The sequence below is a fragment of the Ascaphus truei genome, chromosome 13, assembly GCF_040206685.1.
Source record: "Ascaphus truei isolate aAscTru1 chromosome 13, aAscTru1.hap1, whole genome shotgun sequence".
Lineage (NCBI taxonomy): Eukaryota > Metazoa > Chordata > Amphibia > Anura > Ascaphidae > Ascaphus > Ascaphus truei.
Genome location: NC_134495.1, coordinates 12,428,603 through 12,456,148, shown reverse-complemented (window position 1 = coordinate 12,456,148; position 27,546 = coordinate 12,428,603). Strand labels below are relative to the sequence as shown.

At 49.3% G+C, this 27,546-nt stretch overlaps 1 protein-coding gene across 3 annotated transcripts; it reads left to right on the top strand.

The window, feature by feature from the left end:
• Positions 1-2,557: 2,557 nt before the first annotated feature.
• On the top strand, positions 2,558-27,323 carry HIRA (histone cell cycle regulator). 3 transcript variants are annotated; one of them, XM_075568539.1, is made up of 25 exons: positions 2,558-2,766; positions 3,558-3,620; positions 4,141-4,251; positions 4,929-5,019; positions 5,901-5,995; positions 6,138-6,233; positions 6,718-6,878; positions 7,218-7,385; positions 8,372-8,485; positions 8,974-9,044; positions 10,578-10,683; positions 11,254-11,469; positions 12,938-13,023; positions 13,202-13,369; positions 14,419-14,577; positions 15,545-15,743; positions 16,874-16,978; positions 17,400-17,548; positions 19,633-19,794; positions 20,857-20,915; positions 21,125-21,230; positions 22,303-22,425; positions 22,569-22,732; positions 25,347-25,435; positions 26,470-27,323. In XM_075568539.1, exons 1-25 carry the CDS (start codon positions 2,730-2,732, stop codon positions 26,584-26,586), a joined length of 3,015 nt encoding a protein of 1,004 aa, XP_075424654.1. In that variant the 5' UTR covers positions 2,558-2,729; the 3' UTR covers positions 26,587-27,323. The 3 variants fall into 3 exon arrangements, with proteins under 3 accessions (XP_075424654.1, XP_075424653.1, XP_075424652.1); XM_075568538.1 differs by having other exon boundaries at positions 13,175-13,369; positions 16,880-16,978; XM_075568537.1 differs by having other exon boundaries at positions 13,175-13,369.
• Positions 27,324-27,546: the final 223 nt, after the last annotated feature.

Here is a 27,546-nt window from a genome sequence, read left to right as displayed (position 1 = left end):
ACAACCTACCAGAGACCCTCACATCCACCACCAGTTTAAGTTCTTTCAAATCTAAGGCTGTCTCACATTTTAACCTGGTCTGTAACTGTCTCATACGCTCATAATATATATTTTCTTTAACTGTGCACGCAATGTCTTGTATATAATGTATACCCTGCTCATTTATGTAACTGTACTTGTAACCATGTATTATTTGTTTTACTCTTTGCCCATGACATACTTGAAAACGAGAGGTAACTCTCAATGTATTACTTCCTGGTAAAATATTTTATAAATAAATAAATAAATATCAGGTAGATCCCAACATGTGTCCATCTCAGGCTCTAACTCCAACCCCCTGGATATCACCTGTGGTGTCCCACAAGGCTCTGTTCTGGGGCCCCTACTCTTCTCAGTGTTCAGCAATGATCTTCCCACAGCTTGTAAGGAAGCCTCAATACACATGTATGCAGATGACACAATCCTATATGCATACAGCCATAGCCTCTCCGACCTTCAACACATACTTCAGTCTGACTTGTTGAGACTCGAAAACTGGATTTCCCAAAACAAACTGTTTTTAAACACTGACAAGACTGTAACAATGGTATTTGGGACCAAGACTAACATTTTTAAAGCTTCCAGTGACTGAGCTCCAGATCAGAACCAATGCTAACACCACACTAACTCCTGTTACTAGTTTTAAATACTTGGGCATATGCTTTGACTCCCATTTAACATTTGGGATGCACATTGATACCCTGACATCCAAATTCTATGCCAAACTAGGTGTACTTTACAGGAACAAATCCTCCCTAAGTCTGCTAGTCAGAAAGCGTATCGCACAGCAGATGCTAATGCCAATTATTGACTATGGAGACATAGTATAGGGCTCGGCACCCCAAACGCACCTTAGCAAACTTGATACCCTCTAAAATTCAATATGCCGTTTTGTTCTCCAATGCAATTACAACACACATCACTGCGAAATGCTCAAAGAACTAGATTGATCATCACTTGAGTCTAGACGCAAAGTTCACCTTTCCTGTCTTGCCTTCAAACACTTTCTGGGCAAGCTACCCAGCTATCTGAACAAGCTCCTCACCCCTACCACATGCAGCACTTATCATCTGAGAAATGACTCCCAAAGACTACTCATGGTCCCAAGGCTCAACAAAGTATCCGGCCGCTCCTCCTCTTACTGTGCTCCCCAAAACTCGAACAGTCTACCTGAGACTCTCACATCCACCACCAGTTTAAGTTCTTTAAAAAATAAAGCTGTCTCACATTTGAATCTGGTCTGTAACTGTTACATACGCCTATAATATATATTATCTCTAACTGTGCATGCAATGTCTTGTATATAATGTATACCCTGTTCACTGATGTAACTGTATTTGTAACCATGTATTATTTGTCAACTCTATGCCCAGGACATACTTGAAAACGAGAGGTAACTCTCAATGTATTACTTCCTGGTAAAATATTTTATAATATGCCCGGTTATACTCCATGCCGGGGTATACAGGCATACCCCGCATTAACGTACGCAATGGGACCGGAGCATGTATGTAAAGCGAAAATGTACTTAAAGTGAAGCACTACCTTTTTCCCACTTATCGATGCATGTACTGTACTGCAATCGTTATATACGTGCATAACTGATGTAAATAATGCATTTGTAACAGGCTCTATAGTCTCCCTGCTTGCACACAGCTTTGGTACAGGAAGGGAGCCGGTATTGCTGTTCAGGGCGTGATGACAGGCGCATGCGTGAGCTGCCGTTTGCCTATTGGGCGATATGTACTTACTCGCGAGTGTACTTAAAGTGAGTGTACTTAAAGCGGGGTATGCCTGTATAATAGTTATACACGGTTATACTCCATGCCGGGGTATATAATAGTTATACACGGTTATACTCCATGCCGGGGTATATAATAGTTATACACGGTTATACTCCATGCCGGGGTATATAATAGTTATACACGGTTATACTCCATGCCGGGTATATAATAGTTATACACGGTTATACTCCATGCCGGGGTATATAATAGTTATACACGGTTATACTCCATGCCGGGGTATATAATAGTTATACACGGTTATACTCCATGCCGGGTATATAATAGTTATACACGGTTATACTCCATGCCGGGGTATATAATAGTTATACACGGTTATACTACATGCCGGGGTATATAATAGTTATACACGGTTATACTCCATGCCGGGTATATAATAGTTATTACTAATCGTTACAAAGAACGCAGTTTGAGACATTGTTTCATCACAAGGCAGAGGATATGTTACTTATTTGAGGTATGTATACACTGAGGTGAGGCTCACTGGGAGATATATCACAGACATGTTTGGGGATAGTGCTGGGGGGAACCTGCCTTCTGACAGGATACATCTACAATACATTATTACCAGCAGCTTCCTGTCTGGGGGAAGGGATTTGCTGCAACTCCCAGGCTCAGCCCATTGTTATTTGGTAATAATGAGGGGGCACTAACCCCCCCCTCTGTCTCTCCTGTCAGGTAGGAATGCGAGGTGCGGCGCCCCTGTTTCCGGCCGGAGCGTTTTGAGCGGCGCACCCCGCGGACTTCCGGTTTTGCAGCGGGTGCCGGGGCGGGATGGAGCGGCGCTGAGAGGGCGCGGAGAAGCCGGCACAGAGAGCAGGGGAGCTCCCCCCCGGGGCCCCATGGGCGGCCGGAGCTGACACCCTCCCCCCTGGGTACAGCGGGACAATGAAGCTCCTGAAACCCACCTGGGTCAACCACAATGGTGAGGGAGGAGCTGTGAGAGGCCTCCGAGGGCCACAGGAGCTGGCAAGAGGCACTTAGGGGCCACTGGAGACCGAGGAGCCTCTGGGAGCCACATAAGCAAGAATTGGCCCCTGGGGGCCACATGAGCTGTGAGGGGCCACATGGGGTCTGAGTCTTTCTGAAGGCCCCTGGGGGAGAGCTCCCAAGAGCTACAGTTCAGGTGGTTAAAATTCCTGGGGGGCCACATGGATACATGGTGGCCCCTGGGACCAGATGAGGGGGCCACCTCCCTAAGTGCTGATGGAACAAAGAAAATGAAAAGATTCTAAAGGGAAATAAAATGGTCGCCCGCGTTACATTTGTCATCTCCGCATTCTCGGCTCCCCTGGGGACTCGTTTCCCTCTCACAGGGGAGTGCTGTTATCTCTGTCACACTGGAGGCGACGCTTGTCACTGAAGTGGCAAGTGAGTCGTTCACGGGAGAATTGTCAGTTCAATGGGAATTGTGCAGGTGACAGTAAAGATTTGTCACACCTGTGCGTATCGGGTGACATGCGAGCCCCGTCACTTGTCTTATCAGTCACAGGTGAACCCTATCACAAGGCCCTTTTTTTAATGAGCGTCACTTATGTAACAGCCAAGTGCATATATGTGTCACCTTAATACACAGACCTGTCCCTTTTTTTAAATCCTGGATATAAGAGTTATTTAAGGATCTGCCCCCTCTGGGGGAACATGCTGTAAAGATACCATGTCATACTTTACCATAAACACTGTTTTATGCCCCTCTTGTTTCATTCTTAATGCCAGGCAAGCCAATCTTTTCAGTGGATATCCATCCCGATGGGACAAAGTTTGTTACCGGAGGGCAAGGTGCGTTTTCAGCTTGCTGTGTATAGACACACATTCTCTGCTTCAAAGGAAATGTAATCATTAAGTATCAGATATATCTATATGGAATGTCACCCATTATCAAAACTGTGAAGATAAAATCAACAAAATAAGAGCCATTCATACTCCCTTCTTTTGCGTTCATGGTAGAAACAGTCGCTAGTGAGATGCTCCGTTCCACTGAATTAAAAAAAATAATATATATTTTTTTGTAGAAGCTGCCTTTATTTTTTTTATTAATCCTAATCTCACACTTCTGTGTCACTAGTTTTAATTTGAAAAACATTTGTAGCGCCTTTTATGTACTTATTTTTAATGCGATTGGGGAATCAACGCAGCCATTGCACCGCTTAAAGTTTTTCCATCCATCTTTTAATGATGTATACTCTGTGGAATTAGTTTAGTTGCAGTTTGAATGAAAGCTTTTTAATCTGATAGCAAATCCCGAATATATGTTGCCCTCTTGCACCGAGGCTTTTCACTGGCGTCTTTCTGCTCCCAGGGCAAGATTCCGGGAAAGTCGTTATCTGGAACATGCCACCGGTCCTCAAGGAGGAAGATGAGAAGAATGAGTGTATCCCCAAGATGCTCTGCCAGATGGACAACCACTTGGGTACCAGACAACATAGCTCATATATTCCCCGGGGGAGGGGTCACACTTTCTGAACCTCTATCTTGAGCAAATTAGGGTGTGCAAGATAATGGCACATGTCCCTCGGATCGGGCTATGGGAGCAATCTTTAGGCACAGAGCACAATACAAGGCGAGCCTTTAAAAATGATCAAATCCTAGAAACCAACCAATGAACACAATTGCCTATGACAGGTGTGGCCAACTCCAGTCCTCAAGGGCCACCAACAAGTCAGGTTTTCAAGATGTCCCTGCTTCAGCACAGGTGGCTCAATCATTATGACTGTGCCACTGATTGAGCCACCTGTGCTGAAGCAGGGACAGCCTGAAAACCCCTGGCCTATGAGATATACAATATACGAAGACATAGTCGATTATTAAAATGGTCAGTTTCATGCAAAGTTCCCCCCCATCTAAAATCCAGAGTCTCACGGAAGGGGAGAAGTAAAGGGAGAGTATAATAGTATTACACTTTGTGCAGGTGGTATTATTTTTTTTAATGGACCACAGAGGTAGGTAGTACACACAATTCATTGTGTAAGTCCATTTATAAGGCTTGGCGATCTGCAATGAATATACACCGAACAAGGACAGCGCACAGCACTGTGAGTGTGTTGTCAGGGTGGGATGGGATTCATCTTTGTGTGCACTCTGTTTCAGCCTGTGTGAACTGCGTGCGATGGTCCAACAATGGAGTGTATCTGGCCTCCGGAGGGGACGACAAGCTCATCATGGTGTGGAAACGATCAGGGTGAGCTGAGGATGCCTGTTCGTGCACTGCAGCTGGGCTTGTAACCTCTGATGCTGGAGGAGATTGTAGTGTGTTAGTGAAGGGGTTAATGATGCATTACACATGATAGGGCAATAAACTCAATGCTGTTCCAAGAGCGTACCATCCAAGCAGGATAATATAGGGATATCTACCTCTTAGGGCAAGGGTGAGCAACGCCAGTTCTCAAGGGCCACCTACAGGTCAGGTTTTCAGGATATCCCAGCTTCAGCACAGGTGGCTCAATCCGTGGCTCAGTCTTCGATTGAGCCACCTGTGCTGAAGCAGGGATATCCTGAAAATCTGACCTGTTGGTGGCCCTTGAGGACCACCCCTGTCTTAGGGGATAATAAAGTGTCATAAGAAAGACTATATGAGTGATTATGGGATTCAATGTAGCAGAGATGTTTAATTACTAATACTTTTTATAATTTTATTATGACTGTTTGAGTTGTTGTATTATTACCACGAGTTAGTCTTGGATTAGAAATTAGATCTGCCGTGCATTTTATAGGATAGTAAGGCAGATTTAGTGTAACCATGGCAGCTGTGTGAGCCAATCGGAGCTCTCCAGGTCAGAAGGTTCCATGCAGGCAGAGGTAAAGCGATCAGGTCGTTGATCCTTGCAGGATAGGGCATTCTGATTGGGTAATGTCTGTAACGTGATCCGTTAAATGTACATGAACACAAGACATTGGTGACCTAGGGTTCCCTTATAAAGGAGAATCAACTGGTGGATTTCTGGCTGAGGTCTCGGGTGTTGCTGTAATTAGTATCTTTATACTGGGGGGAGGAGGGTTATGGACGTGCTGTGTGCATCAGAGGTGTATATGAGGCCGCTCCTCTCTGCGCTCATCCCTCAGGTACATCGGACCCAGCACTGTATTTGGCTCCAGCAGCAAACTGGCTAATGTGGAACAGTGGCGCTGTGTCTCCATTCTCCGGAGTCACACGGGAGGTGAGTACCAGCTGAGAGCAGAGGTGTGCAAGGTGACCCGCCGGAGCTCACAGGCCCCCTCAAATTATAAACCTGGCGGTTACAGCCTTTTTATCTTTCGTACCCTCACGCGGCATTGTGCGTCCTTGTCCCTTTCCCTCAGATGTGATGGACGTGGCGTGGTCCCCACATGACGCCTGGCTGGCTTCCTGCAGCGTGGATAACACCGTGGTGATCTGGAACGTGCTGAAATTCCCAGGTAGGAAGGGGAAGGTGCATGGGGAAGTTCAGTTCATTTGGGATTATTTGCTGTTTAAAAACTGCCGCTCAAATATAACCTGTGATGGGTTTTCATGCCAATTTCCCTCGGTTTGTAAAGCCTTATTTCACTTTTCTCCTATGTTCTGGAAAGAGGATCTTCTTCTGGTGGAACATGCATTTCAGATTCTGGGATGCTCCCTCCAGAAAGAAGTATTCTGGAATAATGCATCATTTGAGTCATGGAGATGTTCCGTAGAGTTTTGTTACTCGTTGTTGAGTATCCACGTCTAAGGGATTACACACAAACCTGAATTTCTGCTGCACTGTGGTATCATCACTGAGGGCCCACTACCTCCTGATATTGTCGCAATCCCCGAGTGCCTTATTGAGTGAAAATGAAGGTTCTCCGGGGACGTGACTCATATGAGAAGCCCTCTTTGCCCCTCTGTGTGGGTAATATGTGGCTTCTTTCCCTGGCTCAGAGATCATTGCCACTTTGCGTGGCCACTCGGGCCTGGTGAAGGGACTGACGTGGGACCCCGTGGGGAAGTACATCGCCTCTCAGGCGGATGACCGCAGCCTCAAGGTGTGGAGGACCCTGGACTGGCAGCAGGAAACCAGCATCACCAAGCCCTTCAACGAGGTACCCGCCTGCCCACGTCACAGGGAGGGATCTGCAGAGGATGTGTGGGCAGTGAGAGGTAGACATTTGCCGCAAGAAACGTAGAGGGTCCAGAACTTAAAGGGTTCATGCTAGGAGTAAGTGTAATAGTTGAGGTGTTGTGTTCAGTCCATGTCTCCCATCTGGGCAGAGCAGGGCTGACTATCACAAAAGGAGCCAGGATTCCACCCAAGAAGTGGCTGCAGCAGTGGGAAGACTTTGTATGTAAATAGAAGATATTATTGTTCTGTTTTATGTCGTGCTGACACCCAGCAGACAGGCAGAGAACAGCGATAATCCCGGCCTCCTCTCTCCCCGCAGTGCGGAGGAACCACTCACGTGCTGCGTCTCAGCTGGTCTCCAGACGGGCACTATCTGGTGTCGGCTCACGCCATGAACAACTCTGGTCCTACGGCGCAGATCATCGAGCGCGACGGCTGGAAAACCAACATGGACTTTGTGGGACACCGGAAAGCCGTCACCGTGGTGGTAAGATATGTGATGGCCACTGCACACAGCGTGACGGTGACAGGCATGGCGGCCCCTGCGCGCGGCGTGGCGGCCCCTGCGCGTAGCATGATGGGCGTGGCGACCCCTGCGCACAGCGTGACGGGCGTGGCGGCCCCTGCGCGCAGTGTGACACGCCCGCAGTTCCAACAGATTCTCACACAATGTTTTTACCTTTTTTCCAAAACCACTGGAAGATTTAGAAATAAAATATATGATCAGGATAAAAAAAATAGGACACTGTCTGTTTTGTGCTGGAGCCCAGTTACAGCTGAAAATCCTCTGTCCAAGCTCTTTTCTCTGGCTAAAAAAAATACACTTTTAAAAACAATTTTTAAAAAAATTGATATTTTTCACACGTTTCGAACGCAACGTGTAAAAAATAATTACAGCTCAACCCCCTTATAACGCTGTGCTTGGTGTCCAAAGAATCACATCGCGCTATAAGCGGATTGCGTGAGAAATAATGTACAATTGTATCAATTGTACAATAAAGTATTTAAGACACCAATAACCGTGTTGTAAAGTATTCATAAATACAAAAATTGGGAGCCGCGCTCGCATCGCGTTATAAGCGGATTCGCGTTGTTACGGATCGCGTTATAACGGGGTTGAGCTGTTACAATTTTTTTTTTTTTACTTTTTTCGCCCTGGAGAAAAGACTTAGACAGAGGATTTCCAGCTGTAACCGGTCTCCGGCACAAAACAGACGGCGTCCTATTTTTTTTTCTTGGGCTTTGCAATTTATAACGTGTCGTTAACCTGGGCAGTGAAAAGGTTTCATGTGCGATAACCCCTCCGATTCTAAGCCACGTTCTCACTGCACCCCGGAGTAGTAAAGTGTCAAGTAACCGCGTCATGATAAAATGTAACGTATAACATCAAAAAAAAAAAATCACTAACCATTTTATATATTATTATTTCTCCGAAAATAATTGTGTTTTTTTTTTTTTGTGTTCTCGTTTCAGAAATTTAACCCCAAAATCTTCAAAAAGAAGCAGAAAAATGGAAGCTCCAGCAAGTCCAGTGGCCCTTACTGCTGCTGTGCTGTGGGCAGCAAGGATCGCTCACTGTCCGTGTGGGTGAGGCAGCCTGTGTACCGCCCTTTGGTTACAGGGACACTTGGCATGTTTGTGGGCAAAAACAAAAATGGCACTGTTCCCCTTTACTTACTGCAGGGGCGACCAACTCCTTCCTCAACGGCCACCAACAGGCCAGGTATTAGGGATATCCCTGCTTCAGCACAGGTGGCTCAGTATCTTCGACTGAGCTACCTGCGTTGGAGCAGGAATATCCTGAAAACCTCACCCGTTGGTGACCCTTGGGAACCGGAGTTGTTCCCCCTACACAAACAACCTTCTTTATCCTTTGCTCGTATTCCAAGCATTTTTTTTCAGAGGCGGTTCAGTTCCCTTACCGTATCTGGTCCCCACGGCCTCTGCCGGGAGGCTGCTCCCTGCGTGCACTCCTCTTCCAGCGCGCAGGCCGTTTCCGGCGTCCCTGCAGATTGCAGCGCTGTTCTTTGTTACAGTGTTTGTTTCCTAAGCACGTCCTGTTGTCTCCCGCGTAGCTCACCAGTCTGAAGAGACCTCTGGTCGTCGTCCACGACCTCTTCGACAAATCCATCATGGACATCTCGTGGTAAGAAGCCTTTTTCTCTCAGGAGATCCCACCTCCTCCTTTCCCCTGATCTCGGTATCTTTGAGCATGTTTTGGGGGAGGAGAAAATGATCGGAAATGGACATTTTTAGAGCTTAGAAACAAAGCGCCTGTGTGTGTGTCTTTATATTATATATATCACAAACTTGTTAGTGGCTGTGTGTGTGTCTTTATATTATATATATCACAAACTTGTTAGCGCCTGTGTGTGTGTCTTTATATTATATATATCACAAACTTGTTAGTGGCTGTGTGTGTGTCTTTATATTATATATATCACAAACTTGTTAGTGGCTGTGTGTGTGTCTTTATATTATATATATCACAAACTTGTTAGTGGCTGTGTGTGTCTTTATATTATATATATCACAAACTTGTTCGTGGCTGTGTGTGTGTCTTTATATTATATATATCACAAACTTGTTCGTGGCTGCTGCATTGTTTCCAGTTGCACATTATATTGAGGTGTGCAAGAAGAAATACATGATATTTATGTATAGGGCACTTTTTTGTTTGGATGTGAACTAGAAACTCCATACAGGGATTAAGACTTGGGCCGTTGTACTAACTGGGATACAATCACGGCTGGCTTCTTGTCCAGTTTTAAACTGGATTTTTTTATAGTATGTATATAAATTATTATTTCTTTTCTAGGTGTCGTGTGTGTGTGTGTGTGTGTGTGTGTGTGTATATACATACATTCATTTAAGTGTTTGTGTGTGTGTGTGTGTGTGTGTGTGTGTGTGTGTGTGTGTGTGTGTGTGTGTGTGTGTGTGTCCACTACGTGTCTATGTACATACAAGTGTAACCCCAGTATAGTTTGTGTAGGTGTATAGAAGTGTAACCACAGTGTGTGTGTGTGTGTGTGTGTGTGTGTGTGACCACTACATGTGTGTATGGACATACAAGTGTAACCCCAGTGTGTGTGTGTGTGTCTATATATATAACCCAGCCCTGTGTGTGTATGTATACTCTGCGGGCGCTTTACAAATGTATATTTACATATACACACGCACTCTTACATTCAGGGACCATTTAACACCGCAAGTCATAAAACGCATACTGCACAGGGGGGAGGGATAGACTTCAATCACAGATCACATTCCAGTATGCACTGTTTTAAAGTAAAAACTCCTTTTTTGGCTTCATTCATTGTAACACCGCCGGAAGAAGAGATCAGTGTATCTTGAAAGCTCGCACAAGTAAAAGCATTTTGTTAGCCACAGAACGGTATCATCTATTAATTTTTTATTTTATATATGTATATATATCCCCAGTTGTGTGTGTAACAGTATATAAGTGTGACAATGCTGAAGACATGATATAGTGCCGTAGTCTGCCAGTTCCTGCTTCCCCTCCCCTAGAGTTTAATCCACAGCAGCCTCTGGTGAGATGATCACAGCTTTTATGCTGCCATGCTCTGCTGCCGCAGCCCCTCAGTCCCTGTGGTGTGCCCCCCCCCCTCCCCCATTCTCCCCTGAGGGGTTAACCGCCTGTGCTCTGGTTACTTGGCAGGACCCTGAACGGGCTGGGCATCCTGGTGTGTTCCATGGACGGGTCGGTGGCATTTTTGGATTTCTCCCAGAACGAGCTGGGTGATCCGCTGAGCGAGGAAGAGAAGGTACTGGGAGAACCTCCCCTGCTCCTACATACCGTCCCCCCTTTTCCTGGCCTTCTCTAGAATACGGGGTCCTAGGGTGAAAGGGGGAAGGGTGTCAGCTGCACTTGAACGCATTTAGTGCGTGGGGCAGCCTGCATGCGTTGCAAAGTGCTAGCCCTTTAAGGATGTTAATCTCTTCAGCTTTAATGGGGTTAACCCTAGGGGTGCACCACTTCAGTCCTCCATGACCCCCCCCCCCCCGAACAGGTCAGGTTTTAAGGATATCCATGTGTCAGCGCAGGTGGCTTAATCAGTCCCTGTTTCAGTGCAGGTGGCTCAATCAGTGGCGCAGTCTTTGACTGAGCCACCTGTGCTGAAGCAGGGATATCCTGAAAACCTGACCTGTTGGGGAGGTAGTGGCTTGAGGACTGGAGTTGAGAACCCCTGATTTTAAGCACTTCAATAACATTCCGTGCCAGTAAAGCTTTGCCCTGTAAAATGTCACGTCCTTCCATCACAAGGAGGGTTAAAGATGGGGGCTCAGAGAGACCGCGCCGTGTACATCAACGCATCTGCTCTGGCTACTTGCAGAATAACATCCACCAAAGCACATACGGGAAGAGCCTGGCGATCACGACGGAGCCCCAGCTGCCCAACACCATCATCGAGAACCCGGAGATGCTGAAGTTCCAGCAGAGGCAGCCGCCGCAGCAGGAAGCGGAGCAGGGGGCGGCCGCTCACAGGGAGGTCCCAGCTCCCAAAGTGGCCAGCATGGTGAACGGGGAGAGCCTCGAGGACATCAGGAAGGTAGGAACAGCACGCAGTCTGAACCGTGAGCCCACAGCTACACGGGAATAACAGGGCAACCCCCGTTCTGCTCGGTGCCTTGTACATTTAATGGCGATTTCACTCCTATGGTGACAGCATCTTCCTTTGGCACCACATAGGTTAATTTAACCCTTTTGTGGCTCAAAGATTTTGCGTAGATCTAAATGCCTGGAGGGTATCTGCATGTCAGGTCCCCAAACCGGATTATTCACCCCGTAGTCACATGACGCCCCCTGAATTTTCTTCATACCAGTATTCTGGGTAATGACCAGCAAATGAGCGCATCGTGTGTGTCGCTTTTAGCGTCGTCCTTTTTATACAGCTTTCCTGTTACCTGCTGCAGTGTTTGCAGGAAAGCTGCTGTCCCCCAACAACAACAACAATAATGGGGGGTGGGGAGGGATTGTCTTCAAGTACATGACGAGGGGTTGGTACATGTCAATTTACCATCAAATTATCTTGTTAATCCAGAGGTGCTAACCTCCAGTCCAAACACCAACAGGTCAGGTTTTCTGGATATCCCTGCTTCGACTGAGCCACTGATTGAGCCACCTGTGCTGAAACAGGGACTGTTTGAGCCACCTGTGCTGAAGCAGGGATATCCTGGAAGCCTGACCTGTTGTTGGGGGGGCGTCTTGAGGACTGGAGTTGAGCGCACCTGGACAATAGAAGCCCCTTATTACAATGCCAACACTAAATGGAAGCGGGTATCTGCAAAGTAAGAGCAGATGGGGTAATCTCTGCAGACCGCATTGGGGTGCCTGTTAACGCCTTCACTGCCAGAGGCTCTGGCAACACATTGCCCCCCTGGCAGCAAAGAGGTTAAAGGAAATGGTAACCCTACACATGTTTAAAACCCGGGAGCACCAGAGATTGCAGCTCAGGTTGGTGCTCCGTATAAACCCAGGTTGTGGTTAAACCTTTTCACCGCGAGAGGCGCTGGCGACCCAGCATGTGCCGACTGCCCCACCCCCCGGAGCGTTAACCCCGCGCGTGTCCCACCCCCCGGAGCGTTAACCCTGCACGTGTTCCACCCCCCGGAGCGTTAACTCTGCACGTGTCCCACCCCTGAAGCGTTAACTCTGCATGTGTCCCACCCCCGGAGCGTTAACTCTGCACGTGTCCCACCCCCGGAGCGTTAACCCCACACATGTTCCAGCCCCCGGAGTGTTAACCCCGCACGTGTTCCACCCCCCGGAGCGTTAACTCTTCACGTGTCCCACCCCCGGAGCGTTAACTCTGCACGTGTCCCTCCCCCCGGAGCGTTAACCCCGCACGTGTCCCTCGCCCCGGAGCGTTAACTCTTCACGTGTTCCACCCCCGGAGCGTTAACTCTGCACGTGTCCCTCCCCCCGGAGCGTTAACTCTGCACATGTCCCACCCCCCGGAGCGTTAACCCCGCGCGTGTCCCTCGCCCCGGAGCGTTAACCCTGCGCGTGTTCTGCAGAACCTCTTAAAGAAGCAGGTGGAGACGCGGACAGCAGACGGCCGCCGCAGGATAACTCCGCTGTGCATCGCCCAGCTGGACACTGGGTACGTGCAGCTCATTAAGATGAGGCTTATTGTAAAAGTCGGTAGGGATGCGGTGTCTGAGCTGCCCGAGAAGAAGGCCGAAGAGCCGTGTATACCGGCGGCCGCAGGGCCGGATTCTCATGTTCTGTATTTGGTCAATGTCCCACTGCAGGGACTTTTCCACGGCGTTCTTCAACAGTATTCCAATCTCGGGGTCTCTGGCGGGCTCCATGCTGTCCTCGCACAGCAACCAGCAACTCATATCCCTGGATTCCAACACCACCAGCTCCCTGGGAGCCGCCAAAAGCAGCCTGGAGCCTGCGGGAAACAGCACAAAGCCAGCGGAAGAGGCCGCCAACAAAGAGAGGTACCAAGGGGAAAAGGCACAGGAGTGTATGTATGTATATCTTTATTTATACCGCGCCAATCCAGGCACATAGCTCTTTACAATACACGGGACATAATATAACACAATGAGAATAAGCGCTGCAGACATAAAACATTAGGAAAAGGAGCCCCTGCCTGAAGAGCTTACAATCTAAGTGGCAAGTAGGGAGAATTTACAGAGACAGTAGGAGGGTGTTCTGGTAAGTGAGTGCCCAAGGGGCCAAGGTCAGTGTATCTGAGATGTATAGTATCAGCCACAGAGCTACCCATATGCTTCGTTAAGGAAGGTCCTAAAGGTGGAGAGAGAGGGTGCTAGTCGGGTATTGAGGGGAAGGGTATTCCAGAGGTGTGGGGCAGTCAGTGAGAGAGGTTTAAGGCGGGAGAGGGCTTTAGACACAAAGGGGATAGAGAGAAGACATCCTTGAGCAGAACGCACGAGTCGGGATGGTGCATAGCGAGAAATTAGGGCTGATACGTAAAGAGGGGCAGAAGAGTGTAAAGCTTTGTGACGAGAACAACTTTGTAAGTAATATGGGATTTAATAGGAAGCTAGAGGAGGGATTTCAGCAGGGGAGACACTGGGACAGATCTAGGAAAGAGTAAAGTGATTCTGGCAGCAGCGTTTAAGATAGATTGTAGGGGAGACAGGTGAGAGGCAGCAGAAGGTTAAAGTAGTCGAGACGGGAGAGTTTTAGTAGTAGAGCGACAGAGGACAAGGTGTGTGTGTGTGTGTGTGTGTGTGTGTGTGTGTGTGTATATATACATATATTACATATATATTTGGCACTCTGGTCTTATCAACGTAACCAAATTGAAAATGTATTGCTTGGTATCGACGCTTGTGCACCGAAACGTCAATATGAAGTAATGAACTTTCACATTGTTTTTATTGAGAAGACCTGTGTGTGCATTTTCTGCAGTGATCATCAGTACCTTGGCCAAATTTTGTGTGTGTGTGTGTGTGTGTCATAGTCACGGAACATACCGGAAGCTCATTTTACACAGTGTTATTACTTTTTATTTCTATAGCGGGAGCGCTTCCTGTACCAACCCCGTGGCCCCCGCCGGCCTCACCACCCCGTCTAAGATCGAGCCCATGAAAGCACTTGATTCCCGATTCACAGAGAGATCGAAAGCCACCTCCGGGACGGCTGCGGTCGCCCACCTGAACCAGACGGCTGTGGACAGGTGACCGGAAGTCGCACCGTTTTGTCCCATTCTGTGATCTTGCTCTTGCGCCGTAATGTACTGACCACAAACATGATTCCTCTGCAGCCAGCGATGTCCGCGTCCGAATGACGCCCCCGTCACACTTTAAAAAATATATATTTTCTGTTAGAAATTGCCTTTTTTTTTTTTTTTTTAAATCACATTCCTTTAATTTCTTTCAACTTTTCTTGTAATAAAAACATGAAAGTATTAACGGTCGTCTTAAATATGGCCACCGTCGGGCGCTTATATAAAATGCTTAATGACTGTTGTAATCAATGCAGCTTTGGAAGCGCTGCTGCATGTTTAATTAATGTGGGATCCTGTCACTAATCCATACAGCAAGCTGCTTGAATTGTTCTACATTTGCAAAGCTATTAAGCATATCGTGGACTGTGAGACCGATATTCACACTGCTAGATAGGGTGTCACATTCCTTAGTACAGGGGCGGCTAACTCCAAGGGCCATCAACCGGTCAGATTTTCAGTATATCCCTGCTTCAGCACAGGTGGCTCATTGGAAGACTGTTGGTGGCCCTTAAGAACTGGAGTTGGCCACCACAGTGATGTAACGGGCGACTAAATAGCAATCTATGAATGATTGCGCTAATGACTGCTCCAAAACAGGTGGAGCTGTCTTCCACTTAGCCACTGATTGAGCCACCTGTGCTGAAGCAGGGATATCCTGAACGCCTGACCTGTTGTTGGCCCTTGAGGACTGGAGTTGGCCGCCCCTGCCTTAGTACTTTCATTTAATTATGAATCCAGTATCTGTTGGTGGACTTGAAATCCCCTTGGGGCGGTCAGCTGATCATTTTGACGGCTGTAGCGAAGGTTTCTGACTTCTAGGTAACATTAGTGGGTTCTCGGTCGCCATGCAGCGTTGTACCGCCGGTTCTCCGTGTCCAGGAGAAGTGTGTGACTCTCATCCCTGTGTCCCGCACAGATCGAAAGAGCAGAACGCCACCAAGGACCCGAAACCCAGAGACGCGGAGAGCAGCAGCGACAGCGAGGATAAGACCCCGACCGCCACCAAAACGCTGTGCAAACGCAAGGGGGAGACCGACGCGGACGGCGGAGAGAAGAGGAGGAAGGGCCGGCCTCGGAAAGACTCCCGCCTCATGTCCGTCTCCCTCACCGTGCAGGTGACCGCCATTTTAATTGTTTCCGTGCAGCACTGACGGCGTGCAGGGAATTTACAGTTCCTGCCCTGAAGAGCTCACAATCGGATTTTTCATTCCCAAGACTCCATTGTATTGTTGATGAAAAATGTGGCCTGAAGGAAAAAAATGAGTCCTTTACAATGTCATTTGTGAATGCTGTCATTATTTGTAATGTAAATGCAATTGTACAGTAACATTCATTATTTAATTTCATTGTCTAGTTTTATTAAAACTTTAATAAATAAACTGCTGGGTGCATAAGGCCAGGTCCCCAGTGGCTGCTGCAGCGCACGCTACGGCGTGCTTGCTACACACGAGCACTGCCCTCTATGGGACAGGCCCCAGTCGGCGTGTGTGGGCACGCACACGGCGCAATGCGCGACCGCCTTGGCCAAAAGACAAGATTTTGGGCGCGGCGGCCGAGCATTGGCCACGTCATGGCGGGGGTTCAGCCAATGAGGGCGAACCAGCCGCGTGACATCATGGCCGCGCCCCCTGTCGGATCTCCTGCTGTCCACTGCAAGCGCAGACGCAGACCACAGGTCGCGGCTGAAACGGGTGCGCGCGCCGCCAGAAGCTCCGGCGTGCGTGCAGCCGTTACCATCGGGGCCGTAGCCTGAGACTTTGGATCATTGATATCACTATGAAAAGCCCACATATACAGAGACGGTAACAGGACAGTAAACCTTTAGCGTAGACCATTAATTTCCTGAAGAGTTTAGCAACTAGATCAGGGGCGGCCAAATCCAGTCCTCAAGGGCCACCAACAGGTCAGGTTTTCGCGATATCCCTGCTTCAGCACAGGTTGCTGAAGACTGAGCCACTGATTGAGCCACCTGTGCTGAAGCTGGGATATCCTGAAAACCTGACCTGTTGGTGGCCCTTGAGGACTGGGGTCGGTTACCTCTGAACTAGATCATGTCAGATCAATCCATAAAGCTCATTTTCCATTGCGTTATCCCGTGCGTTCCCAGTGTGTCCCAAGTGCTGACATTGAGAGATACAATATGTTTGATGCAGACTGTTATTACCGGCGCTGGCGCTCAGAGATGTGATATATATAGTGATGATGAGCACAGACCTCGCTGTCTTAATTTTCGCTGTGCGCTCAGTCTCAGGTTGCATCAACGTCGGAGAAGGAAATCGCGTGCGTGGCCACGCCGGCGTTAACCTACAAACTGCCAACCCCAGCGTTCCAGAAATCCTTCACTGTGCAGGTGGGTGAGCTGGGGGGGCATCTCCCGGGAAGGTAAAGCGGGTCGTTCTCTCGGGTTCTGCACGGTAACGGCTTTCAACCTCGGCTCTTCGTACTTCCTGTATTTGGGGACGTACACCCTCGCTGTTCCTTTAGACTTGTGAATTTATCCTATCTCCTTCCCGAGGGGCGGGGGTTGGGGGAGTAGAGAAGGGCGGCTCTGATACCATGGACCTCCAGGCCCAGATCTCTTCCATGAGCTGTGTGATGGCGTCACTTCCGCCTCCATTTCCTGCCTGCCCCCCAACATCTTCTCTGCTCTCCTATGTCTGGTCACACAGAGCCAGCCGATCCATGTCCCTCATTGCCCCCGTGGTTTCTGCGTCCGCTCACCTCGTCGCCTCACGCTTCCCTTTATCATCTCCTGCTCCTCACCCTTCCAGATAAGCATGGATCCCTCCATGTACATCGAGGTGGAGAACGGCGTGACGGCCGTCGGGGGATCCAAGCTCAGCCGGCTCAAGTGTCACCGGGAAGGGAAGGAGTGGGAGTCGTTGCTTACCAGCCGGATTCTGGCGGCCGCCGGCAGCAAGTTAGTTTTGTCCCAAAGTGCTAATAATAGTGTGGTGCTAATGTGCCTGATCCCGGGGGAGGGGGTAAAGCAGCTATCCTGACCTAATAATCAGTCTAAAAAAGAAATGGTAAATAAAAATCCTACTTTTGGTGCATTTGCACGTCTCAGACAGGTCTGCAGCCCTGCTTTCCCCATTATCTCTTGGCAAACAGCGCTTCCTCTGCAGCCAGGGATTCTGGGTAATGACATGCAAATGAGCACAGTCTGTCACTCTTTACTGATCATCCTTTTTAACATGGATGCCTATAAGCGTACACCTGCTGCGTTATACAGCTTTTCAGCACAGCCTGGGCTAAAAAAGTGCAGAGCCAGTAACCCTCCACACAGACAGCTATTTCAACCTCAGCACGAGGTTGGTTGGTGGCTATACCACGTAAAGCTGGTACGTGGGTATAACCAGACAGTAAAAACGTTGTGGCGGGTAAATAAATGACACATATCCCCCCAGTGTGCAGCAAATAATCCCCCGGGTGCGCACATTCCCACGTCTCAGACAGGTCTGTAACCCTGCCCTTCCCCATTGTCTCCCAGCATACAGTGCTTCCACTGCAGCAAGGGATTCTGGGTAATGGCATGCACATGAGCACAATAAACACCTGCTTTACTCTAACAGCAGCGAAGTCCTTGAGCTGCAGGTTTTTTTCCCCCCAATCCCACCCTCTTGAAATCCTGGCGATCTCCGTTGTTGAGATTGTGCCTCCCTAGGAGGGTTGAAGGGGCAGCTGCCGGTCACGTGGATTAGGATAACGGGTTGTCACGACAACGGCGGATGCAGTGACATAAACCGGTGAAATGCATCAACAAAATGATGTTTAAAGTAGTTCCGCACCCCATGAAAAAGCTTGTGTGATGCCCTCATATTTTAGGGGGGGGGTGTTGGTGGTGGGATTGCCGCATTAATTCTGGTGAAGACGAGGGTGGAGCGGGACCTTGTCTTTGGTCATAAAAAAAACGATATATCAATGTGTATCTTTCGTGCCCTTTCTGCCCCTCACGGTAAGCTCTGTGCAAGGGACTTTCTAGGACGGGTGGCCAGTCCTCACGGGCCACCAACAGGTCAGGTTTCCAGGATATCCCATCTTCAGCACCGGTGGCTCAGTCAACGACTGAAAATGTCCTGAAAACCTGTCCTGTTGGTGGCCCTTGAGGGCTGGAGTTGGCCCCACCCCATCACTAGAATAACGGGCAGATTATTGAATTTCCAAATGTCGACCCCCCCCCCCCCCAAGCTCACCCAAACCGTTTGTATGTCCGCTCTTTATTCCCGCGGCCTGTCTCACAAAATGACGTTTATAATAAAAACCTAATCACTATTACATTGTACAAACTGCGGGCCGTTAGTTTGAAGTGCGTATTGATTCCGTTTCAGTTGCGATACGTCCCGCACACGGGGCTTGTTTCATACAATTCCCTTTTTAGTTTAATTATAAAAATAAGTACAGTAGTGTAAGGGCTGTTCTATAGTGTGCGCAGCCGTGCGCTTTTTGTGTATACGGTGAGCGATAGGCACGTGGTCTGTGTGTGTGTGTGTGTGTGTGTGTATGAGTTAATAATGTATTACATAATATTTTTCAAATAAAAAAAACCGTTGCACAATAAAAATAATTTTTATTTATTCATCTTGACACACACACGCACACGCACACGCACACACACACACATTTCAGTGGCGGTAGCGCCGCAAATTCTTTATTTTCCTCATCTTCCCCCCCGTCGGCCGGTTCCACGCTCCCTGCCGTGTGCGCGCGCGGCACCATTATAGAATGGCTGACTAACCTCCGCCAACACGGTGTAGCGCGCGCACGCAGTATAGAACAGCCCTTACTTTTGTATCTCTTGTGTCATCGCTCTCTGATTAGAGATGACATCTGCTCTGCTCAGCCGTGTCCTTGAGCCTCCTGTGCTTGACCTTGAAGTAGTTGCTTAGACGGGACATTTGGGAGGGGGGCTACGCCTGGGGGGGCGGGAGAGAAGATAAAACCTCTGATCTCGCAGAAAGGGCGAATTCCGTCTCGTGACGCGTGTATCTCTTCTTGCCGCAGTGAGGTGGTGTGCGTGGCCTGCGAGAAGCGGATGCTGTCCATGTTTTCGGGCAGCGGGCGGCGAGTTTTTCCACCCATCATCCTGCCCTCTCCCATCTCCACGCTGCAGTGTACGGGATCTTACGTCATGGCGCTCACAGCTGCCGCCGCACTCTCTGTCTGGTGAGTTCACGCCGATTTTTACCGACAAAACCATCCGACACGCGGGTAACAAGTGCACCGTGTGCGGGGGATGGTAACCAGCTCTTCTCCGTACCAAAGCAAGATTTGGAGGGGTCGGAATCTGAGGAACGTCACGGATTAGGGGTAGTGGATACATGGAACATCCTCCCAGATTAGGGGTTTGGGACAAATAAAGGGGGGGGGGGAGGGAATCGTGCAATATTTGCCAATTGTTATTTGTATGTTGCTGTTTTTCATTGCTGTTATTCCCGTGTGGCAGTGACGGAGTTAAATCCAACTATTCATTAATAACCTTATTCTGTGTTGGCCGATCGGGGGGCCACTTTCAGGCAAAATTCCCCTTTGAAATCAATAGGTATGGGGTTCTCCAATCCAGTCCTCAAGACTCCACCCCCCCCAATAGGTCAGGTTTCAGTCCCTGCTTCAGCATAGGTGGCTCAATCAGAGGCTCAGTTTTTGACTGAGCCACCTGTGCTGAAGCAGGGATATCCTGACAACCTGACCTGTTGGGGGTCTTGAGGACTAGAGTTAACCCCCCCCCCCCCCCCTCCCTGCAATAGGGAGTTTTGCACGAAAACGTCCCAGTCTGCTGCTTTGGCGGATATACAAAAGGCCCCTTCGCATAAAAATAAACGTGCGTTTCATTCTCTGTGATATTTTTTTTTTTTTTTTTTGCGTAATTCTTTTAACCACTTCAGTGCTAGAGGCACCGGCGTAGTATTTCCAAGCGCGCCTGCTGCTTTTAGACACCGTTGTGTATATCGCAGGGTCTGTCTCCGTCTCGATTCCCAACACAGCGGGTCCTCGCTGATCCGACGGAATGCGTCCCGCAATCCGCCGTCGGATAGCGGGTTCATGGTAATCGGCGGCGGTGACCGTCGGATATTGCGCCTGGCGGACGGCATTGTGCGGTGTCAGATAGCGAGGACCCACTGTATATACATGCACATGGGATGTATATTCCCTGACGATGGTGTTTGGTGAACAAAGGGCGGCAAAGGGTGTGAGCAGTATTTGCATTGCGCTCTGTCTTCCTTGCAGGGATACCCACAAACAGACGGCTGTAATAAAGAATGAATCTTTACAAACCATTTTATCAGGTATGTGCTGTGTGTACGTCGGACATGGTCACGCAATAATGTGTTTTGTAACGGAAATATTCACCTCCCCCTCCACCCCCCAGTTGTGCACGATCCTTGTTGCCATTATTAATAATCACGTGTGTTTGTAAAGGTACATGTGTTTCCTCCGGAGCTGGACACCCCCCCCCCCCCCCCCGTGAAATAAACTGGTTTGTTCCACTTCACAGGGAATGATATGACGGTTTCACAAACGTTGCTGACGCAGAGGGGTATCCCGGTGCTGAGCCTGTCCAATGGGAAGGCATACTGTTTCAATCCCTCCCTCTCCACGTGGTGAGTAGGAGGCTGTATAAACCCTTCACTTCTGCACTCCGTTGCATGCTCCTTGCCGCAGCAAAAGGGTTAAGGTGCTGGCCTCTGAAGTGGGAGCCGGCGGTTTTGTAATAGTGTTCCTCTGATGACCCTGGTTAGGTCACTGTATTTTACTCTGCCTCTAGTACAGGGCTGGGCAACTCCAATCCTAAAGGGCCACCAACAGGTCAGATTTTCAGGATATCCCTGCTTCAGCATAGTTGGCTCAATCACTGGCGCAGTCCTCGATTGAGCCACCTATGTTGAAGCAGGGATAACCTGAAAACCTGACCTGTTGGTGGCCCTTGAGGACTGGCGTTGCCCACCCGTGGCCTATCCCAGGGGTGCGCAAACTGGGGGGCGTGAGATTTTTCTGGGGGGCGCGGTCGGTTGCAGAGGCCCCGCGCTCTTCCCCAATGCATTTCATGTAATGCTTGGGGATCGCGTGAGGCCCCTGCAACACTCCACTTACCGTGATTCAGCCGACGGTGATGCATCGCCATGGCAACGCAGTGTCAAATGATGCCGTGGGGCCATGTGACATCACATGCGTCAAATGACACCGCGGGTGACCTGATGTCACGTGACCCCGCAGCGTAATTTGATGCGGATGCAAGGTGGGGGGCGGGGGGGCACAAGCAAGACAGTGGGGCGCAGCAGCAAAAGTTTGCGCTCCCCTGGCCTATCCCATTTTGCCCCCCCCTGCCTCCTCTCCCCCCCACCCCCCTCCCTTCCTTACCTTCTCCCAGCATCGGTAGCGTCATTTGACTCCGCGTTGTTATGGCAACGCATCGCCAGAAGGTAAGAGACGTACAGAGGCCTCGCATGCTCGCCCGGCAAATATTGTGGGAATGAGCGCGTGGCCTCCTGTAAGCGCCGTGCCACCCCAGAAAATGGGGGGGAAATATGGCAGGGGTGCCACCCTCAGTTTGCGCACCCCTGCCATATTGGATGGTGGGAATTAGTTTATTATGTCACTGCTTCATTATAATTCTGAATATAACACCCACTTCCCCCACGATGCTGTAACAACCCTGTCCCCACCTCATTCCAGGAACCTGGTGTCTGACCGGCAGGACTCCTTGGCACAGTGTGCAGATTACCGGAACTGCTTGCCCTCGCAGGACGCCATGATGTGCTCCGGACCACTAGCCATAATCCAGGGGCGATCGTCCAAGTAAGTCCCAGATTCGGCACAGGTGGCCCAATTAGAGGCTCAGACTTCCACCTCTGTGTTGACTGCATGCAAACCGCTGCAATGCGCTCCTTGTTTCTGCCCGTGGCGCCTCTTGATGACCTGGGTCTGTTTGCCCCCCGCAGTGCAGGCAGACAGGCCGCTCGCCTCTTCTCCATGCCACACCTGGTGCAGCAGGAGACCACCACTGCTCACCTGGAGAACCAGGTGGCGGCCGCGCTCATGCTGCAGTCCAGCCAGGAATACCGTCACTGGCTCCTCATCTATGCACGGTACCTTGTAAACGAAGGTGAGGCTTCCTGCCATGTTTCTTGTACCCTTTATCTCCCCCTTGTCCTTATCTTCCCCCCCTTGTCCTTATCTTCCCCCCCTTGTCCTTATCTTCCCCCCCTTGTCCTTATCTTCCCCCCTTGTCCTTATCTTCCCCCCCTTGTCCTTATCTTCCCCCCCATGTCCTTATCTTCCCCCCATGTCCTTATCTCCCCCCTTGTCCTTATCTTCCCCTGCTTGTCCTTATCTTCCCCCTTGTCCTTATCTTCCCCACTTGTCCTTATCTTCCCCCCCCTTGTCCTTATCTCCCCCCCCCTTGTCCTTATCTCCCCCCCCCCCTTGTCCTTAACTCCCCCCCTTGTCCTTATCTTCCCCCCCTGTCTTTATCTTCCCAACCCCCTGTCTTTATCCTCCCACCCCCCCTGTCCTTATCCTCCCACCCCCTTGTCCTTATCTTCCCCCCTTGTCCTTATCTCCCCCCCCTTGTCCTTATCTTCCCCCCCTTGTCCTTATCTTCCCCCCCTTGTCCTTATCTTCCCCCCCTTGTCCTTATCTTCCCCCCTTTGTCCTTATCTTCCCCCCCTTGTCCTTATCTTCCCCCCATGTCCTTATCTTCCCCCCCATGTCCTTATCGTCCCCCCCTTGTCCTTATCTTCCCCCCCATGTCCTTATCTTCCCCCCCTTGTCCTTATCTTCCCCCCTTGTCCTTATCTTCCCCCCCTGTCCTTATCTCCCCCCCTTGTCCTTATCTTCCCCCCTTGTCCTTATCTTCCCCCCTTGTCCTTATCTTCCCCCCTTGTCCTTATCTTCCCCCCCTTGTCCTTATCTTCCCCCCCTTGTCCTTATCTTCCCCCCCCTTATCCTTATCTTCCCCCCCTTGTCCTTATCTCCCCCCCTTGTCCTTATCTTCCCCCCCCTTATCCTTATCTTCCCCCTCTTGTCCTTATCTTCCCCCCCTTGTCCTTATCTTCCCCCCCTTGTCCTTATCTTCCCCCCCTTGTCCTTATCTTCCCCCCCATGTCTTTATCTTCCCACCTCCCTGTCTTTATCTTCCCACCCCCCTGTCTTTATCTTCCCACCCCCTGTCTTTATCTTCCCCCCCTTGTCCTTATCTTCCCCCCCTTGTCCTTATCTTCCCCCCCTTGTCCTTATCTTCCCCCCTTGTCCTTATCTCCCCCCCATGTCCTTATCTTCCCCCCCATGTCCTTATCTTCTCCCCCATGTCCTTATCTTCTCCCCCATGTCCTTATCTTCCCCCCCATGTCCTTATCTTCCCCCCATGTCCTTATCTTCCCCCCATGTCCTTATCTTCCCCCCATGTCCTTATCTTCCCCCCCATGTCCTTATCTTCCCCCCCATGTCCTTATCTTCCCCCCCTTGTCCTTATCTTCCCCCCTTGTCCTTATCTTCCCCCCTTGTCCTTATCTTCCCCCCCTTGTCCTTATCTTCCCCCCCTTGTCCTTATCTTCCCCCCCTTGTCCTTATCTTCCCCCCCTTGTCCTTATCTTCCCCCCCTTGTCCTTATCTCCCCCCCCCTTGTCCTTATCTCCCCCCCCCTTGTCCTTATCTCCCCCCCCTTGTCCTTATCTTCCCCCCCTTGTCCTTATCTCCCCCCCTTGTCCTTATCTCCCCCCCTTGTCCTTATCTCCCCCCCTTGTCCTTATCTCCCCCCCTTGTCCTTATCTTCCCACCCCTTGTCCTTATCTTCCCACCCCTTGTCCTTATCTTCCCACACCCCTGTCTTTATCTTCCCACCCCCCTGTCTTTATCTTCCCACCCCCCTGTCTTTATCTTCCCACCCCCCTGTCTTTATCTTCCCACCCCCCTGTCTTTATCCTCCCACCCCCCTGTCTTTATCCTCCCACCCCCCTGTCTTTATCCTCCCACCCCCCTGTCTTTATCCTCCCACCCCCCTGTCTTTATCCTCCCACCCCCCTGTCTTTATCCTCCCACCCCCCTGTCTTTATCCTCCCACCCCCCTGTCCTTATCCTCCCACCCCCCTGTCCTTATCCTCCCACCCCCCTGTCCTTATCCTCCCCCATGTTCTTAGCAGAGAGCCAATAAAGATGAGGGGAGGGGACAGGGGAGAAGGTTTGCCTGTGCAACTTCCTGTCGAACACTGATAAATATTAGGGAGCAGGCAGAGGGAATGATACCCGCCCGAGTCTCCACTTACCTTGCTAACAAACTGATTTGATTTAAAAAAAACATGTATGTATGTCAGTTTGGTAAAAATTTAAAGATACGAATCCGCCAGGTGTGACCCCTTAAACATGTCTCTGCCATTAGTTCGCTTGAGTCCTCGGAGGACTGACTGTTTAAGTAGCTGCAGAGAAGGTTCATGAGGTCTGTTTGTACTCATTGGCTCATTCAGGAAGCTGGCCAGCTGCAGAATCGCAATGAATGAATGACGCATGACCCACTGAAGCCCCTAAACTAGAAACCCTCTTACAAAAAGGATCGCTACTTTAACCCCTTGTGTGCCCATGGGGCTTGCGATGCACTGCAGAGCCACGCGTTGCTAGCTCCTGGCACTCAGGGGGGGGTGGAGGAGGGTTACGCCTGCCTGATCGTTGCCGGTCAGGAGAGGTGAGCCTAGTAACACGTCCTCTCTGTGCCTGATCCCACTCAGGGTTCGAGCAGCGGCTGCGGGATGTGTGTCAGGATTTGTTGGGCCCAATTCATCACTCGGCCGGAAGCCAATGGGAATCGAAAATCTTGGTAAGAGACGTTTCCTCCTTACACACAATGTAACCACAGATTGTCCTCTGGCTGCTTATCCCACCAGCCACTAACATCCAGTGATCAACCAGCAGTGACCGTTTATCTGTGGGCTGTTCGTGTTGGCTGAAAGCATCGCCGGAAGTGATGGGTTGTCATTTTTGCCAGAAGTTTTTAATGTTCTTTGTCTAGAACAAGGGCGGGCAACTCCAGTCCTCAAGGGCCACCAACAGGTCAGGTTTTCAGGATATCCTTTCAGCACAAGTGGAGCAGTTGAAGACTGAGCCACTGATTGAGCCACCTGTGCTGAAGCAGGGATATCCTGAAAACCTAACCTATTGGTGGCCCTTGAGGATGGAGTTGCCCACCCCTGAGAAAAATTGGATAGTGTGCACTCATGCACAGTACTGCTTTATACTACAACACAATTTAAAAACTAAATGCCAAGGCACCCCCAACCTTTTTACACTTAACGCTGCTGAAAAGCTTGCAATACAAAACTATTTCTTATCTCTTAATTCTCTTTTTAAATGCTGCATAAAGCCTGCAATACATCATTACAAACCCTATCGTATTTCTTTATTCAAAAGTAGGGATCTTTAGTTACGTTTCTTGGCCAAAACTTGATAAGCCTCCAGCCTCGTCAAGGCCGTCCCCCCAACGGCCATCCCCACACTAATAATAAATAATGATTTAGTCTCACGAGCTGAACTTCCCTTGCTTCGCATTCATATTTTGCAAAAGAAACTCACCCTTTAAATACCCTTACTGCCACTAATTAGTGGGTTCCCCGTGGGGGGAGGGGTGAATGAGACTCTTAAAAGGAGGAGGTCACAGTCCCCCAAAGTATAAATCCAGAATCTACACTTTCTGGATTTCCGTTGCAACATGCCTGCAAGTGACCCAACATCCCGGTCTGAGTACGTTGTAAGTCGATGAACATCCTATCCACACGCCTCTGGGATGATTACATTAGGGGAGGTGTTTCCAAGTTACCTGCCTTTGCCCTCACCTTTTTATTCTGTCCTGCTCAGGGTCTGCGGAAGAGAGAACTGCTGAAGGAGCTTCTCCCTCTGATTGGGCAGAACCTGCGTTTCCAGCGCCTTTTCACCGAGTACCAGGAACAACTGGACAGTTTACGGGACAAATAGCACTGCTTTGGTTTACCTTTCCCAATCCTCCTTTTGGTTGTTGTTTTTCTCCTCTGCGTGAACACCTGATGGTTTGTGGAGAAGAACCCGCCAGGCAGCTTTCACAATGGTGCTGGAGCATGGACATAAGGGGTCAATGAAGGAACCAGAGGGCTTCCTACAGCCTCCCCTTCAGAGCCAATATCCTGTTGTTTAGCACCCTATAGAAGCCGTCTCTGTCTTTCGTGGTTACTGGAAGACTGAGGATTTGTGTTGAAGCGTTAAAAATTGAATGAGAAGATGTTGGCCATCGTATGAAAGAAAAGCACAGTACATCACTAATACACTTGAAAAGCATTATCCCCCGTCATTATTTAGGCGTTCTGTCCCAATGCTGAACTTGACCTTGCACTATATCGAATCAAACCTTAGAGTCGTATTTAAGAGCGTCGTTCTGCAGCCAAACTTCACCTTTGAATACAAGAAGAATAATGCAAGACTACGCTGTCCCGTCAGACTATTTTTGTACTAGACTTTGCTAACTTGTAATACAGACTTTCCACGGGCCAACATTCGGGATCTACATGTTCACTGAATGTAGGAAGCTCTAATCATGACCGGTGTTTGCTAAATAATCCTACAGCTGAATCTGTCCTCCTCATTCAGTTTTTAATTTTTAAATGTTTGTAAGAGACAGTTTTTTTTTTTTTTTTCCATTCCTTTTCTAACTTCCGAATAAAACGAACACTTCATTGGTAGTGTGTATTCCATCTGTTTTCCGTGCTGGAGCTGCCTAAAAAAAAAGCTGCAGATATCGCCAGCGTGTGATGTTCTGATCCAACATGTTTGAAATGTTTGTGGAGCAAACAGTTTGTTAGAGCAAGTGAAAGTTTACAATTCTGGTGAGCAAAGGAGTTGGAATATAAAGTTGAGATGCTGAACGTCTGATTCACAAACCCAACAGCGGAGAGAAATAAATAC

Bases quoted from the DNA above. Each gene is read 5' to 3' on its own strand.
- HIRA (XM_075568537.1), top strand. From the start codon at position 2,730: ATGAAGCTCCTGAAACCCACCTGGGTCAACCACAATG. The intron at 3,621-4,140 runs GTGCGTTTTCAG...TTCTGCTCCCAG, and splicing joins GTTTGTTACCGGAGGGCAAG to GGCAAGATTCCGGGAAAGTC. The intron at 11,470-12,937 runs GTAGGAACAGCA...CGTGTTCTGCAG, and splicing joins GCCTCGAGGACATCAGGAAG to AACCTCTTAAAGAAGCAGGT.